This window comes from Leptopilina heterotoma, unplaced genomic scaffold (assembly GCF_015476425.1).
Source record: "Leptopilina heterotoma isolate Lh14 unplaced genomic scaffold, ASM1547642v1 Lhet_36, whole genome shotgun sequence".
Lineage (NCBI taxonomy): Eukaryota > Metazoa > Arthropoda > Insecta > Hymenoptera > Figitidae > Leptopilina > Leptopilina heterotoma.
This window is the reverse complement of record NW_025111040.1, coordinates 2,214,424-2,230,966: the sequence shown is the minus strand read 5'-3', so window position 1 is coordinate 2,230,966 and position 16,543 is coordinate 2,214,424. Positions and strand designations below refer to the sequence as shown.

General features: G+C 24.0%; 5 protein-coding genes across 5 annotated transcripts; 2 read left to right on the top strand and 3 right to left on the bottom strand.

Annotated features, from left to right (window-relative positions):
- Positions 1-8: 8 nt before the first annotated feature.
- LOC122505472 (homocysteine-responsive endoplasmic reticulum-resident ubiquitin-like domain member 2 protein) lies at positions 9-7,538 on the bottom strand. The gene is made up of 4 exons (XM_043617122.1): positions 6,404-7,538; positions 3,745-4,127; positions 3,207-3,545; positions 9-1,414 (listed from the first exon to the last, which is right to left on the bottom strand). Exons 1-4 carry the CDS (start codon positions 6,536-6,538, stop codon positions 1,123-1,125), a joined length of 1,149 nt encoding a protein of 382 aa, XP_043473057.1. The 5' UTR covers positions 6,539-7,538; the 3' UTR covers positions 9-1,122.
- A 125-nt stretch (positions 7,539-7,663) lies between these two features.
- Positions 7,664-10,347, top strand: LOC122505473 (probable RNA 3'-terminal phosphate cyclase-like protein). Its single transcript, XM_043617123.1, has 7 exons — positions 7,664-7,886; positions 8,207-8,446; positions 8,774-8,940; positions 9,094-9,268; positions 9,417-9,567; positions 9,838-9,942; positions 10,115-10,347. The coding sequence occupies exons 1-7, from the start codon at positions 7,745-7,747 to the stop codon at positions 10,269-10,271; spliced, it is 1,137 nt and encodes a 378-aa protein (XP_043473058.1). The 5' UTR covers positions 7,664-7,744; the 3' UTR covers positions 10,272-10,347.
- Positions 10,348-10,420: 73 nt separating this feature from the next.
- Positions 10,421-12,452, bottom strand: LOC122505471 (tRNA-specific adenosine deaminase 1). The gene is made up of 3 exons (XM_043617121.1): positions 11,722-12,452; positions 10,885-11,133; positions 10,421-10,770 (listed from the first exon to the last, which is right to left on the bottom strand). The coding sequence occupies exons 1-3, from the start codon at positions 12,387-12,389 to the stop codon at positions 10,491-10,493; spliced, it is 1,197 nt and encodes a 398-aa protein (XP_043473056.1). The 5' UTR covers positions 12,390-12,452; the 3' UTR covers positions 10,421-10,490.
- LOC122505474 (aldo-keto reductase family 4 member C8-like) lies at positions 12,443-14,455 on the bottom strand. The gene is made up of 6 exons (XM_043617124.1): positions 14,282-14,455; positions 13,976-14,053; positions 13,666-13,773; positions 13,216-13,502; positions 12,779-12,980; positions 12,443-12,690 (listed from the first exon to the last, which is right to left on the bottom strand). The coding sequence occupies exons 1-6, from the start codon at positions 14,340-14,342 to the stop codon at positions 12,551-12,553; spliced, it is 876 nt and encodes a 291-aa protein (XP_043473059.1). The 5' UTR covers positions 14,343-14,455; the 3' UTR covers positions 12,443-12,550.
- Positions 14,456-14,579: 124 nt separating this feature from the next.
- On the top strand, positions 14,580-16,095 carry LOC122505475. Its single transcript, XM_043617125.1, has 2 exons — positions 14,580-14,884; positions 15,225-16,095. The coding sequence occupies exon 2, from the start codon at positions 15,237-15,239 to the stop codon at positions 16,002-16,004; it is 768 nt and encodes a 255-aa protein (XP_043473060.1). The 5' UTR covers positions 14,580-14,884; positions 15,225-15,236; the 3' UTR covers positions 16,005-16,095.
- Positions 16,096-16,543: the final 448 nt, after the last annotated feature.

Below are 16,543 nucleotides of genomic sequence, written 5' to 3'. Positions count from 1 at the left end.
ATAAAGAATACGAATAAAAGTCAATTATTATTATTTTTTTTTCTTTACAAAGCCCGCTATTAATTACATTACGATACAAATCACAAGGTTCAATACACCACGGTATAGCACAATTAATATGTGTCAGTATCAATGTTTGGTAATTAGCCTCACTATTAAAAAAGACAATCACGAAGTGATCCAAAAAACTAAACTTAATAGTTAAAATTTATTTACAAGCACAGCTTTTTATTTCGCGTCGTTGTTTTATGTTTTTTTTTCTCTTCTATTTTAGTGTCTTCTTAATAGACAAAATAATAAACTTTTTTTTTGTCTTTCGATGAATTATTCATCAACAATTCAAAATGTGCATGTAATTTTTTTTTCCTGTTCTATAAATAAAAACGAAACACACATACACAATCTTTCGCATAAATTACAACTAGAAATTAAAAAAATAGAATCAAATTTACGACACATAAGTTACTGAATTATATTCGTAATACTCTAATCAATTCTTTGAATGTAACATAAGGAAAAATGTTTTTTATAAAAATTACTTTGCATTTAATAAATTTCACAATACTAATAATCGACATTAATTTCATTACTTAATCTTCATATAGTATTTTTTTATAATTCTAATGAATTTTATATTGTATTATTTTCTTTCATATTTAATATCCTCTCGTATTATCAAATTTCCATAAATTACAAATATCAATTTTTAAATTGAAAATTAATCTTTCAAATTTCTATTTTCATTACAAGGTTTTCAGTTTAAAAATCTAGTATTGTAATTTAGGAGTTATTTTATAATTTAAACATAATAACAACGCACATTGGACAGTATTTAAGTTTAAAAATATACATCTTTTTTTCTAAATATTCTTATATACAATATAGGAAAATGACTCACCTCAAAAAAAAGAAGAATTTCGATTATTATCCTGCATAAATAATATCTTCTCTTTTTTCCATCCATTCATTTCGATTTGAGTCTTGATAGTCTTACAAAAATGGCATCTATTTGGAAATTGTTTTTTTTTCTTTTTTCTATAGTGAATTCTGAAATTTTTCTAAAAAGAAAAATAATAGGAAATAATGATGATTTCACATTCTCTCTTTTTTAATGAAGAAAAATTAGAGAACATTTGGTTGATCCGGAATTAGGGACGCAAAAAATGAACTGAAAAATGACCATGTAAATGCTAAAGCACCGGGTCTTTCGGTTTCATTTTCTTCATTTGGATTTATTCTCTCATCGGGTACGGTTCTATTAGTCTCTTGATTGCCACCACCCTCTTGTTGAACACCAATTTGCTCATCATTTTGTGCATTATTATTTTCCGGTCGTGGATTATTTTCCTCAGGCCGTGCGTTATTATTCTCAGGCAGGAGAACTGGCTGCACTCGAAAGAATCCGCTCGAGTATCTTTTTAATTAAATTAATTTTTTAATTAGAATAAAATACAAATTATTCTTATTCTATTTCTATCTAAAATTAGATTCTTTTGAAAATAATTGTAATTAATTATTGTTTATTATTTTCAAAAAACAAAAATTTTAATAAACTTCATTGCAAGAATTCAATTATTTTGAAAAATAATAAAAATCCTCAAAACAATTCAATTATTTTTATAAATAATAAAATTCTTCGTAACGATTCAATTACTTTTATAAATAGTAAAAGTCTTTGAAGGAATTTAATTATTTTCAACAATTTTAATAAAATTCTTCACAAGAATTCAATTATTTTCATTAATAATAAAATTCTTCGGAAAATTTCAATTATTTTTATAAATAGTAAAAGTCTTTGAAGAAAATCAATTATTTTCAAAACAATTTTAATAAAATTTGACAAAAGAATTCAATTATTTTAAAAAATAATTAAATTCTTCGGAAAAATTCAACTATTTTGATACATCACAAGAATTCAATTATTTTCAATACAATTTTAATAAAATTCTTCGAAATGATTAAATTATTTTGAAAATTTTTTAATAAAATTCTTCGCAAATATTCAATTGTTTTCATAAATAATATGTAATAATATTATCTTTATGAATAGTAAAATTCTTTGCAGGAATTAAATTACTTAGAAAAACATTTTTAACAAAATTTCATAAAAGAATTCAATTAATTAAAAAAAATATTAATAAAATTTGTCGAAAGAATTCAATTATTTTCAAAGATAATAAAAATTCTCGAAACAATTCAATCATTTTTATAAATTATAGAATTCTTCGGAGGAAATAAATTATTTTCAATATAATTTTAATAAAATTCTACGAAACGATTCAATTATTTTTATAAATAAAAATTCTTCTCAGAAATTCAATTATTTTCAAAAATAATAAAATTCTTCGCAAAAATTCAATTTTTGTAAAAAGGAAAAGTCTTCGTAGGAATTTAATTATTTTCAAAACAATTTTAATAAATTTTTACGAAAGAATTAAATTTTTTTTTTAAATAATTAAATTCTTCGGAAAAATTTAACTATTTTTAAAAATAATAAAATACATCACAAGAATTCAATTATTTTCAATGCAATTTCCAATAAATATTCTTTTTAGAATTCAATTATTTTGGAAAGTTTTAATAAAATTCTTTCCAAGAATGCAATTTCAATTCAATTTTAATAACATTTCTTTTTGGAAATCAATTATTTTAGAAAGTTTTAATAAAATTCTTCGCAAGAATTCAATTATATTATTATCAAAGTTTTGATAAATTGTTTTAAAAGATGAATTTTTTAAATACAATTATAAACATTATTAAAAAATTCAATTATTCTCAAATTTTTTAATACATTTACTTGAAATTCCTTTAATTGGTTTAATTCAATTATTTCAAAAAATTGTAATAATAATAATATTGATGGCTTGATCGATCACTCCAAATAATAATAATACTTTAATAATTGAATTAAAATAATTATAATAATTTTTCGCTCGTAAATTTTTTTACAAATTTACCTTAGCAATTTTTTTTAAAAAGAAAAAATTTATTCTTTTTCGTGTGGAAAATAGTTGTTTCCCATTAATCGTTGATTAAAAACATTGAAAACTTCACGAACGTTAATTTTGTTTTTCTAATTATTGAATATTTCAATAATAAAATAAAATTAAATTAAATTAAAAGTTCGATAAAAAAAATATTTTTTGTAAGAAATCTTATAATTGAAGGAAGAAAAGAGAAATTGAGGAAACAAAAAATAAACTTACAGATACATGGCAAGTCCAAGAAAGGCAACAATGAGAAATCTTATTGGCGATGAGTAAAAATAGACGATGCTCAATAAAACAACTATCCTCGAGAGCATATAGAAGAAATCGAGCCAATCTCGATTCACTGCTGCTGCAGCATCATCGCCACCTGCCGCATCGACACCATCTTGTTGCTGTTGTTGTTGTTGTTGCTGTTGCCTTGGCTGTTCAACTTCTTCATTTTGATTAACATTATTTCCATTAGCATTATTATTATTACCTAAATTATTTGCATTTAGATTCATTCTTTGAACATATTGTATACTGTTTGGCACTTGAACACCTTGAGCAGCCATTCTGTAAAGAAAACAAAAATTAATTAAACAAATCTTCTTTTTCACTTCATCCACTTTCTTGCTTTTTAATTCAAAACAATTACATTTAATTAATTTTTTTGTTATATTTTAATCTTCAGTATATTAAATTAAAATTTAATTAAATTTAATATTCAAAAGCAAAAAAGTTCCAAATAAAAAAAAATACAAAATATACTCACAATTGCATGTACTGCGTTAAATAATGTGTGTACGCTTGTTGCATCCAGGCAATTTGTTGACTATTTAATTGTCCATAAAATGATTGTATTGGAAATGTTTGAGCAGTTGGTTGTGTATTCACTGTTCCCTGACCGCCAATCGAATCAAAGCGATTTTGTTCCGCATTACGTTCAGTATTTAATGTATTTTTTTTATTATTATTATTACTTTCATTTGATTTATCCAATTTATTTTCATTTACGCCCATTTTATCAGTTGGACAAACTAAATGCACAGTGAATGGTTGATCCTCAGTGTCCTCGTAATGTCGCAAAACATCTTTTAAACATGCCGAATCGTTTAAAAGTTGTCCCGAATATATTAATTTCTGGTCTTTCGTTTCCTGTAAAACATATAAATAAATTAAAAATCCACTTCATTCTATTTTAAGAATTCAATAAATTCTCGATTTTCAAAAAAATTTTTAAAAAGTTTTTCCCATGAATTCAATTATTCTCAAAAATAATAACATTCTTTGGAAGAATTCAATTATTTTCAATACAATTTTAATAAAATTTCTGTAAAGAATAGAATTATTTTTAAAAATATTAATTAAATTCAATTACTTTTAAACGTTTTAATAAAAATATTCAATTAAACTCAGTTCTTTTAAAAATTTTGTGAAAAAATTTAATTATTTTCCAAAATTTTGATAAAATTCTTCGAAAAAATTCAATTATTCTCAAAATTATTTAATAAAAATCTTTGTAAATTTCAATTATTTTCAAAATTTTCAATTAAAATTGTAAAAATAAAATAATACATTATTTTCACGAAATTTAAAGAAATTTTTTTTTTAAATTTAATTATTTATTAAAACTTTTTAAATTGTTTAAAAAAATTTAATTTTATATCAATAATCTTAATAAAATTTGATAATAAAATTATTAATTACACTTAATAATAAACACGATTATTTTAAAAATTTAAAAGAAATTCAAATAAATTCTTCAAAACAATAAATTTAAGTATTTTCAGTACAATTTTAATAATATTCTCGTCAACATTTCAATTATCTTTATATAAATGGCAGAATTCTTCACTGAAATTCAATTTTATTCAGGAATGTGTATAAAATTCAATTATTTTTATAAATAACAATATTCATCACAAGAATTCAATTATTTTCAAAAGTAATAAAATTCAATTATTTAAAATTTTTTTAATAAAATTCATGAATATATCTCAATTATTTTCAAAAAATTTTATTATTTCAATGATTTTCAATATTCTACTATTTTAATAAAATTTCCCAAAAGAATTCAATTATTAAACAAAAATTTTGATAAAATTCTACAAGAAAATTTAATTATTTTTCAAAAAAATATAAATTGCACAGGAACTCAATTATTATTTAAAATAGAATTTGCATAAATTTCTTTGAAAAAATTAAATGTTTTATAATTTGGCATTAAATTCTTCGCAGTAATTCAATTATTTACATGAATTTTAAAATTCTTTTCAGGGATTTAATTATTTTTATAAATAATAAAATCATACGGAGAAAGTCAATTATTTTCATAAATAACAATATATTCATCACAAGAATTCAATTATTTTCAAAAGTAATAAAATTAAATTACTTTCCAAAATTTTAGTTAAATTTATGGCAAAATTTCAATTACATATTTTCAAAAATTTCTTTTAATTCAATAATTTGTGTATTTATTATTTTAATAAAATTTCCCAAAAGAATCGAATTATTTAAAAACAATTTTGTAAAAATTCTACACGAATATTCAATTATTTTCTAAAATAATGAAAATTTCACATGGATTCAATTATTAAAAATAAAATTTTTTCGAAAAAAATCAATTGTTTGAAACTTTTTTATAAAATTCTTCGCAATATTTCAATTATTTTCATAATAATAAATTTCATTGCAGAATTTCAATTATTTTTAATACAATTTTAATCGAATTCCTCGAAAAATGTAATTATTCTTAAAAATGTTATTAAAATTCGTTGAAAGAATTAAATTATTTTCAAAGTTTTTAATAAATACTTTGCGAGAATTCAATGATTTTCAGTACATTAATTTTAAAATTGAAAACACTTTAAAATGAAAAATTATTAAAAAAGTTTCGAAACAAAGAAATAAACAAAAACTAACTTCAAATTGCGAACAGATTACCGGAACACAACGATTATTAATATAGAAGATATTAAAAAATTTTCCTGTTTGCATTTATTACTTCATCGTGTATTCGTTTTTTATCAATAAATACAAAAATATATTGTACATTTTTATTGTTTATCATGAAGTCTTTTTTTCATGTTTTAAAATTATAACATAAATAAAAAGTTTTGTAAAATAAAAACGATTTTGAATTGTAAGAATAAAATATTACAAAACTACAAAATTTATAATTTTTTAAAAATTGTATATTGAAATAAAGGTAAAAATACAGTTGAATATTTAAAAAATTCTATCTAATTTTTTTTAGTTCAACTCTATAATTTTCGAATAGAAAAGAAATGTATTTTTAACAATTGGATTTTATTCTTTTTATTGCCTGACGTCAAGACTAATGTATCTATATAAAAGAAAAACAAGAGAATACGAGAAAAAATAGAGAAATATTAATAGATTTTTTATTGAATAAAATGTAAACTTACGGGTTTACTTGGATAAACTTCGGCTAGATAATCCTTGAGTTTCCTAATTGTCCAACCAAGTTCGCAAATGACAATTTGATCCTCAATTTGTTGATTCGGAGCCTTTATTATTAATCGAACACCAGCAGTTTCCATTTTTGAAGAGTTTGTGTATTTTTACAGAGAAGGAAACAAATTTAAAACCAATTACGTGTATAAAAGCAGGAAAAAGTCGATAAGAAAACCGAGGCTAATAAATATTAATTCACTTCTTGTCGTTTCTTTTTTACACTTACGAATAAAAAAATAATAACGAAAATCGTTTGACAGCTTGGAAAATTTTGACAATAAAACTCACGAGTGATAATTGCAATTTCTTTCACTGAAACAAACAAAAAATACTGTTCGAAAAATTGTTAATTTTTTTTTATACAATTGTCTTGACGTTATATCCTCTAATTTGATCTTATCAAAGTAATAAGTCTCTCAATGTATTTTATATATACATAATGCGACATCACGGAAAAACATATTTGTCGTCTCGCCATTGGCTGAAGATAGAAACGCACTCACACAAACACAAATACAATCGTGAAATTCTATATGAGTTATATAGTTTGAATTTGGAGAATTATAAGAAAATTAACACTAGTTTCGATATTTTACCATAGAAAATTTTAATGGACACGAGAAAAAAAATTGGCAACTTTTCTTTGATTAATTAAGTTAATTAAGTTTCCATTCGTCACACGTGGAATGAAAGAAAAAAAATCACACACAATTAAGTGTTCGACTTCCGTGTTTTTATGTACACGACAAAAGTTTTTCTTTTTTCCAGGGCTGTATTTACTGAATTAGTTAAAATAATATTTTGTATTTAAATCCTAATTACTTTCTTTTATACTAAGATTCCTTTTGGCGATTATATAATGGCATTTGTTTTCTTACAATCCAATCGTTTTTTAAAAGTACTATTGGAATTTTGTACTAAAAAAAATATTAATGGTAATTGTGAAAATTTTCGATAAATTATTTATTTTCAATTATTAATTCAGTTTTGTTTTGCAGTGACACTTTTAATAATAAATAAAAAAATGTTTTTCTTTAATTAAAATTGACAGTTCTTTGCGGGCAGGGTTGGGAACATAGGAGTGACATCATGTGATGTTGCAAGGTTGAGAAACTGAAAAAAGTTGTCCAACTTCACGTATTTGCACCTTTAGGGTACGTTCACAATCTACTTCATGTTTTTTTATTCGGGAAACGAATGTTTATTGTTGTAACTACCTATCTCTGCATGTTTAAAGAACGCGGATGCAAGACACGTGCTTTTGTTATTAATTTATATTTATAATTGTTAAAATGCCTGCCAAAGTAAAGCACAATATTCTCATATACGAGGGTTGTAATTACATGAAAAATAGACTTATTCTGTCGACATTGTCCGGTAAATCGGTGAAAATAGAAGACATAAGAAGTCAACATGATGATCCTGGTATTAGAGGTTAGTTTCTACTGTCATATTTTTTAAATATATCTTTCTGGCTTTATTAAATATAAATATATAATTATGAAAATATAATATAGAAATACAGTAAAATTTAATTATTTAACTTGTTTTTTTAAAATAGCTAATAAATGATTAAATATAATTAAACTTAGAAAGTTATTCATACAGTTATCGTCAAAATTGTAAATTTTTTAATCATTTAAATTCATGTTTTATATATCATTATAATAATGATACTATTATTATTATTATTATTATTATTATTATTATTATTATATAATAATGAATTTGGATTTATTTTCCTAAATTTTCAGAATTCGAATTGAATTTATTGACGTTTTTGAGAAAAATTTCAAATGGAATGAGAGCAGAAGTGAACGAAACAGGAACATCGTTGTATTATGTTCCGGGTAATTTGGAAGGTGGTGAATTTGAACATGATTGTAGTTTACAACGTTCTATTTCGTATTATTTAGAAGTTGCATTGGCATTGGCACCATTTTGTAAACAATCGTTAAGTGTCAAATTCAAAGGAATCACAAATAGTACACTGGGTAACGTTCTTCGCAATAATTCAATTATTTTCGTAAATAATAAAACATCTATTAGCATTTCAATTATTTTTCATACAATTTTAATCAAATTTCTCGAAAAATAATTGATTTAAAGGAGAATTTTATTTAAAAATTATAGAAAATAATTTAATAAATTTTCGTTCAATAAAGATTTATCTAATTTAACAAAAATCTTTTTTCATTATATTTTTTTATAATTTTAATTATATATAATAGTAATTTTAATTTTTGTCTTTTAGAATTTTAATAGTTTATTAAAAGTTTAATAATTAGAATTAGAATATTAATAAAATTTGCATTTTCCAGATCCAAGTATTGATAGAATAAAATCTTCGGGAATTCCAATTGTTAAACAATTTCTTGGACCTGCCTATGAAATTGAATTGAGAATTAAAAAGCGAGGTGTCGCACCTTTAGGAGGTGGGGAAGTGCATTTGAAATGTCCAGTGATTCGTAGTCTTAGAACTTTACAGGTATTTAATTTAGAAAAGTTTTTTTAAATATTTCAAATTTTTTAACTTATAAAATTGAATTAAATTCATTTATTTGATTAATAACTCAATATCATTAAATTCAATTAAATAATTAAAATTAATTAAATTATGTTAAAAGGAAAATATGTTTAGTTACTAGATAGCGGTTTAGTGAAACGAATAAGAGGCGTTGCTTGTAGTTTAAGAGTTTCGCCAGCAATTTCAAATCGACTCGTCGAATCTGCGAAGGGAGTTTGTTTAAATTTTATTCCCGACGTTTATATTCACACTGATGCGAGTCGAGGTGCTGTCAGTGGAAAATCACCAGGTAATTTCTTTTAATTTTCTTCTATATTAATGTTTGTAATTTTTAAATATTAATGAAATTCTAATTTAATGCTTTGAAGATTAAAAACTACCAGAAATTAGCCAAATTGTTTTCAATTAAAAATTTTAAGTTTTTTTTTTCTTTTAAGGTTTTGGAATTTGTTTATCTGCCGAGACAACAACGGGAGTTGTTTATTGTGGCGAATCTGTTTCGCCGATTGTTCCACCTGGAGGTTTGCCCTGTATTCCCGAAGATTTAGGGAAAGAAGCCGCCTTAAAATTATTAGATGAAATACACAGGTCCGTTTTTTTATTATTATTATTTTATTTAATTCATATTTATTTCATTTATTTCATATTTATTTAATTCATTTATTCATTACTTTTGCATTATATGTAATTTTTTTTTATTAATTCTTTTTTGTATTGTATTTTAATCTTGGAATTATTACTTTTTGCTTCTTTAAATTAGTTTTTAAATAAAGTTTGAAAAAAAATTTCCATTAGTCAAAATGAAAAATGGATTAAAAATACAGTAAAAAAGTATAAATAGAAATTTTATTTTTACAGAAATGGATGTGTGGATTCTCCTTTCCAAATGATAACTGCACTTTTTATGGCACTAGGCAAACAAGATGTTTCAAAAATTACTACTGGACCCCTAACTCCAGTTATGTAAGTCGCGAAAAATTTTTCAAGAATATTTTCAGTAATCTTACAATTTATTAAATTAAATTTATTTAATTTCATTTATAATTTTATTTTTATTTGTAATAATGATTTAAAATTTTGAAATAAATTTTCAAAAGCAATTTTACTTTTAACTTATTTTGAATTTTCTTTCCAGGATTCAATTTTTACGCGATTTAAAAGATTTCTTCGGTGTTAAATTCCAATTGGAATTTGTCAAAGAAGACGAGGACGATACAGTGACAATGGAGAATCAAGTGACTTTAACTTGTATTGGAATTGGATTTTCCAATTATAATAAACCAGTTCGATAAGAAGTTGGAGGTAAAAATTTTAATTCAAAATCAATTATTTGTTTACTGTAAATATAAGAAACAATTTTTCATTTAATCATTACTGATTTATTTTGTATTTTTTTTAAATTAGAATTATTTCTAAATAACAAATGAAAAAATTCGACAGATTTATCGTATTTTTTTTTTTTTATTAAGAGCAACAAACAATAGAATTCCATGAGTAGAAAAATAAAACAATTATAATATAAAATTCTGCAATGACAATGGTTTTGTGGGCCATTTATCAAAAGTGGTAATTTTCGCCTCGTGCCATAAGTTTCGATAGGAATGCGACCAGTTCTTACAATGTTGATAAGTAATTTTTTTCGGATGCTGTGGTAGTTCAATATCCTTTGAATGTTTATCGTAAATTTTCATAAATATCTTGAATAATCCACGTCGACTGACGAGAAGATAAATTCCCGATTTTTTCTTCGTCACGCCTTGTTTTTTTCCGTTGACGGCAATTTCGAGATTTCTTCAAAAGTAGAAAATTATACAAAATTACATACAATTTAATATCTAATATTGAAAAGAATATTTTTTGTGATAAAAATTAATAATGAAAGAGAAAGAATTGTATTTTTCCTACCTTTCGGAAACTGAGCACCAAATAATACTAGAAGGACAGGGATTTTGTCTTGTTTCGCCTTTTATTTCGTCAAATGAAAATGACGATTGAAATATTCTCGGTCCAGTTGAATTATCGAATCGTTTGAATAGACCGCGTTCCATTGCTTCCAGAGAAAATGGACAATTACCTCCAATTATTATTGTCTTTAGTTTTATTTCAGGAATTAATAGAGATAATAATGATCCCTGAATTCCAACAACGTTCCACCTGAATTTATTTCAAGAAAGTTCGTAATTATATTTTATTTTTAATTTTATTTATTATTTATTTCTTTCTATTTATATATTTATATCATAAATGTATTATTTCATTTATTTACATAAATTAGAAATTCTTCTGAGAAATTTAATTATTTTCAATACAATTTCAATAAAATTTCTAGGAAAAAAATTCAATTATATTCAAGATAATTTTAATAAAATTTCTCTAACAGGTTCAATTATTTTTAAAAGTTGTAATACAATTTTTCTAGAGTATTCAATTGTTCTCAAAAGTTTTTAATAAAATTCGTTGTAAATTTCAATTATTTTCAAAATCTTCCATTAAAATTAGGTACTTTAAAAAATTACATTATTTTTACGAAATATATTATAAAAATAATTGAATTGTTTACGAAAATTTTTATTATTTATAAATTGATTAAAGAATTTTATTACAATTATTAAAAATAATTGAATTCTCCATAAAATCCAATTATTTAAACATTTTTTTTGAAAAATACTTTACAAGAATTCAATGATTTTCAGTACATTAATTTATTTTTCAAAAAAAGGATAAATTAAGATATTCTCTCACTTTGCCATTTTATCCGAACAAGAAAGACTCATTGTTCGATCTCCTCTCCCCGGTTTCGTGCGCAATGGTCCAACTACATGATAATTCTCCCCCGATAAATGTAAATCCTGTCTTTCATCATTGTTTATACATTTCGCTCCCGTTCGATGAATATCATTTTCAAATTCAATTGTCTCCTCAATTTTTTCACTTTCATTTAATTTCATTTTTTTAATCTCTCTTCCATTATCATCACCAGAGTTTGAATGTCTTTTCGGAATAATTGAACAATCACCGCAAGGTGTCTGACTGGAGAAAAAATGAAATGAAACATTTTCTTTACACTCTATTTTCCCTTCCTTTTTCTTAAAAAATACATCACTCTCTTTACTATTCATAATCAATTCAATTTGACTGTATAAATATCTTTGAAATGCACGTCGAGCAAGTATCTCGGCATGTGAATCACTCAATTTATTTCCAATCTCGTCAATTTTCGTTGTTATTAATTCTCTACCGCTTAGGCATTTTGTCCCTGTACATAAGGCAACTACTGTTAATTGTTTATTATTTTCTAAAATAATTCCCGACAAAACTGTCCATTCGTTCGCTGTTGGTTTTCCAGTTTTTTTCAATGTTTTGTACTTATCAAGGCATAATTTTGCTATTTTATTGGCAAATTCTAACATTTTTTTTCCCTTTATTATTTTCAATTTTAAATATTTCTGTAAATTATTCTCTATTTAATCGAATTTCAAATTTTTGTAAATTTAATATTTTTTTGAATTGAAGGAAATATTTTTTTATTTTTATTATTTACAAAAATTTATATTTTCGCTATAATTAGTTTTTAATTGACGGAACTTGGATCCCAGGCATATTTTCTTTCTGGTAAATTCGACAGTAACTTCATTGATTCTTGATCAATTGTGAAATCAAGTTTTAAATTATCTTGAATATGATTTGCACTCTGTGCCTTAGGAATGATGCCTGCGAAAAAAATTTTAATTATTTTTAACTTTTCCTGCAAATTGAAATTATTTCCTGATTAGTGAATTCGAAATATAGAAAAATTTACCAATTCCTCGCTGAAGAGCCCATTTTAAAAGTAATCTAGCCGGTGATACGTTAAGATTTGAGGATATTTTACGAACAGTGGAATCATTTAAAAGAGCTCCATTATCACTTCCTCCTAATGAGGAATATGCTTGAAGATGAATTCCCTCTTCAGTGCAGAATTTCAATAGTTCGTCCTGTCGATAATGAGGATGGCATTCTACCTGTTAATTATACATTTTTTTAATTAATAACTAGATTTTTTATATTGACTTGATTTTTTCTTTATTTCAAGACAGAATTCTGATTTCCTCCCTGTCACTAAAAAATATTCTGATTCACTATTCGAAACATTATTTTTTTTAATTATTTAATCAGAAATAAAATTTTGTTCATTTTAATGTTTAGAACTATGTTCTTTACTTAGTTTTATAATTATTTAATGAAAAGACAACTTACTTGATTGACAGATGGTCTAACACCATCAGAATTTTTAAACAATTGTTGAAGATGATTGATATTGTAATTAGAAACGCCTATGGACTTTAAGCAACCTTGCTGATGCAGTTCTACCAGAGTTTTCCAAGTTAAAGTACGTAATTCGGTATTTAGAGAAGAATTTGCGTGAATTCTACCTGCGCCCGGCCAGTGAATTAAATACAAATCGACATAATCGGTTTGTAGGGCCATTAATGAATTGCGAACAGCTCGTCGTACACCTTCTGGATTTCCATTTTCAACTGGATCTATTTTATTCGAAGCAGATTTATTATAATTAAATAATTTATCTAATGATTTCATTTATTTCGATTTTAGCAAACTTACTCGGTTAGATTACTTAAAAACAAGTAAGTTACTTAACAAGTAAATTACTTACCAAATAAGTTAATTAACAAATAAATTACTTACCAAGTTTGGTTGTTATAAAAATATCTTCCCTTTTAAGATTATATTTTGGAAGCAATATCTTTAGAGCAGCTCCGATTGCATCTTCGTTTCTATAAACAGCAGCAGTGTCTGAAAACATTAATTTTATTATATTTAATATCGATCATATCGATCGGGGAAATTTAATCCTTCGCTTAAAAATGCAATAAGGAATAAATAATAGTTAATAATACAGGGTTGCCACAAAAAATTATCTTTGAATTTTCCCTGAATTCCCTGAGCTGTGATAACCCTGATAATAATAATAGTTCAAGAATCCGAAATTACTTACCAATTGACCGATATCCTGCTTTTAAAGCTTCGTCGAGAACATTAAAAATATGCTGACTGTGTACTCGAAAGGTTCCAACTAAAAATATTTCGTTTTATACATTTAAATTCTATGCTTATATAGAAATTCATAACAGTATCATAATGAAGACAATTTCATTACTTTTTTTTACTGATCCAAAAGATTTTGATTTGAAAATATATAAAATATGGTTTAAAATTGTAATATTTTCAAATTTTGCACCTTTTGCACGAAACTGATTTTAAGGTTATGTTGTTAACTTATTTCCATTATTAAATTACTTACTTCCAACAAGCGGCATAAAATTTCCACTTACGAGTTGAAATTTTTGACTTACATGATTCATATTTAGTTTTATCAAAAACTCACAGAAATCACCACGTTTTAAAAATAAAGTTTAAAAGAAAAATACTTGGAAATCGTGGAAATTAATATGCTAAACAGCGTTTGGTAGGTAATTTGCTGAATTTTACTGCGTAAACGAAAATAATTGTGAACCAGCCTTCAGATTTTACTTGCAGATCAGCCATAATCTCAGATTTGTCCAATAGAAGCGCGCGAATTTGCTATTCTTAGACCGTATGAATTGATCCTAATATCTGCACGAGTCAACGACCCAACCTTGCTTTTTATAAACAATACTATTCTACATAGGAAAACGTCAGAAATTGTTATAAATGAAATGTTTATATAATTTCTCTCAAAAGAAGAAAAGTATAATTTTTACATTTTACAAGTAAATGTATTGTTGTGCAGATATAGTATTTTAATAAATTTAAGTGACAGTGTTGAGAGTATTGAATATTTACCAAAGAAGATTGACAATTTAGAGGTTATGTCCTCTTGATTGTTTAATAAAAACAACTGCTGCTTCTTTAAAACTACAAGGTAAATTTTTAATTTTAATTTAGAAAATAGAATTTCTTAACTGCTCCCACAATAGAAATGTATATTAAACGATTTGTTAATAACTTGAGTTTTAATAATATTTTGACCATTTTGACACAATAGTGTCGGGTTGTCAAGATACAGGGGCACTACAATTTCGTGCATAAAAAAACGTTTATAAAACAAAATTTTTAATATTCTGATAATATTTTTGAAAATTTAAGAAAATATTTTTAAAATTCTAATAATATTTTTGAAAATTTAAGAAAATATTTTTAATAACTTTTTCGTAATTGCGCCAGGAAAGAAAATTTTTTATCAATTTTGTCTGTAATTTCAGTTTAATTTTAATATGGCGGAATTAAATGTTTTTAAACAAAACATTGAGTCAGACGATGAGGAATCGGTGACAGAGGAAATAATAACAGATATGTCAATAAATGAGGAAGTGACAAATGCAGAGGGGGAATCAGCAATTAAAAAAGTAGCGCGCAAAAAGAGAAAAAGTGTAAAAAGTTTCCAACAAGAATGGTTTGACGAGTTTCCATCGTGGAAGGAATGGGTTATAAGAATAAAAAATGATTCGCAATTTTACTGTAAATATTGTGACAAAACATTGAGTTGCGGCAGAAAGGAAATTCGTAAACACGAGGAAACAATAAAGCACATAAAAAAGAAGGAAATCTCCATAAAAATGTTACGTTACGGCTGTATAATTGATAATGTATCAAATTTATCAAATAACAATATAGGAATATTGTATCAAAAGAATAATATTTTAGATATTAAGATAAAAAATGAAAATGATGATGATTGTACCATTGAAACAAAGGGTCTTACATTTAAGGAAAAAGTACGTGATGCCGAGCATAAGATTACACAACTCTTTCTCGATAATGATATTCCATTTAGTTTGTCGTCAAAAGTTATTGGACTTTTTAAAGAATTTGAACCGTTGGTTTTGAAGAATATTAAATTGAGTTCAAGTAAAATGAGTTTGGTTGCGAAAGAAATGTGTGCGAAAGAAACTGGTGAGGAGAAAATTATTTTCCCCAGGAAACGAAAAAAACCGGCATATAAAATTGGACAAAAAGTGAAAATAAAAAAAAAATTACAGTAAAGTTATTTGAATTTTTATTTGACAAAGTTAAAATTTAAAATTGGACAAAAATGAACAAAAAAAAAATTACAGTGAAGTTATTCTATTTTATATTTGACAAATTATAATGAATGTAAGAAATAAATTGATGAAAATTCTCGTCAATTCAGGGTTCCTAAAATAATTATTATATTAAACTATAAATTCATATTAAAGAACAAATGCGTTAATTATTTATTAATTATGCCTTGGATATTATGATTATTAAGACTTTTTTCGACTTTTTTTTTAACATAACTACAGACAAACTTTTTAAAAATTATTTTTGAATAATTTTTCTAATTAATTTTTCAAAAAAATTTAATTAAAAAATTTAGAATAACTAAAATTTTGTAAAATTTAATTGAAAACAATTTATTATTTTCAAGTATTTTATTACAATTTTTAAAAATCAATAACTTTTAATGAATTTTAATTACAAATTTTGAAAACAATTGAATTCTCAAAAATTCGAACAGAAAATATTCAAGTGTAAATTTTAAAATATAAATTAATGAAAA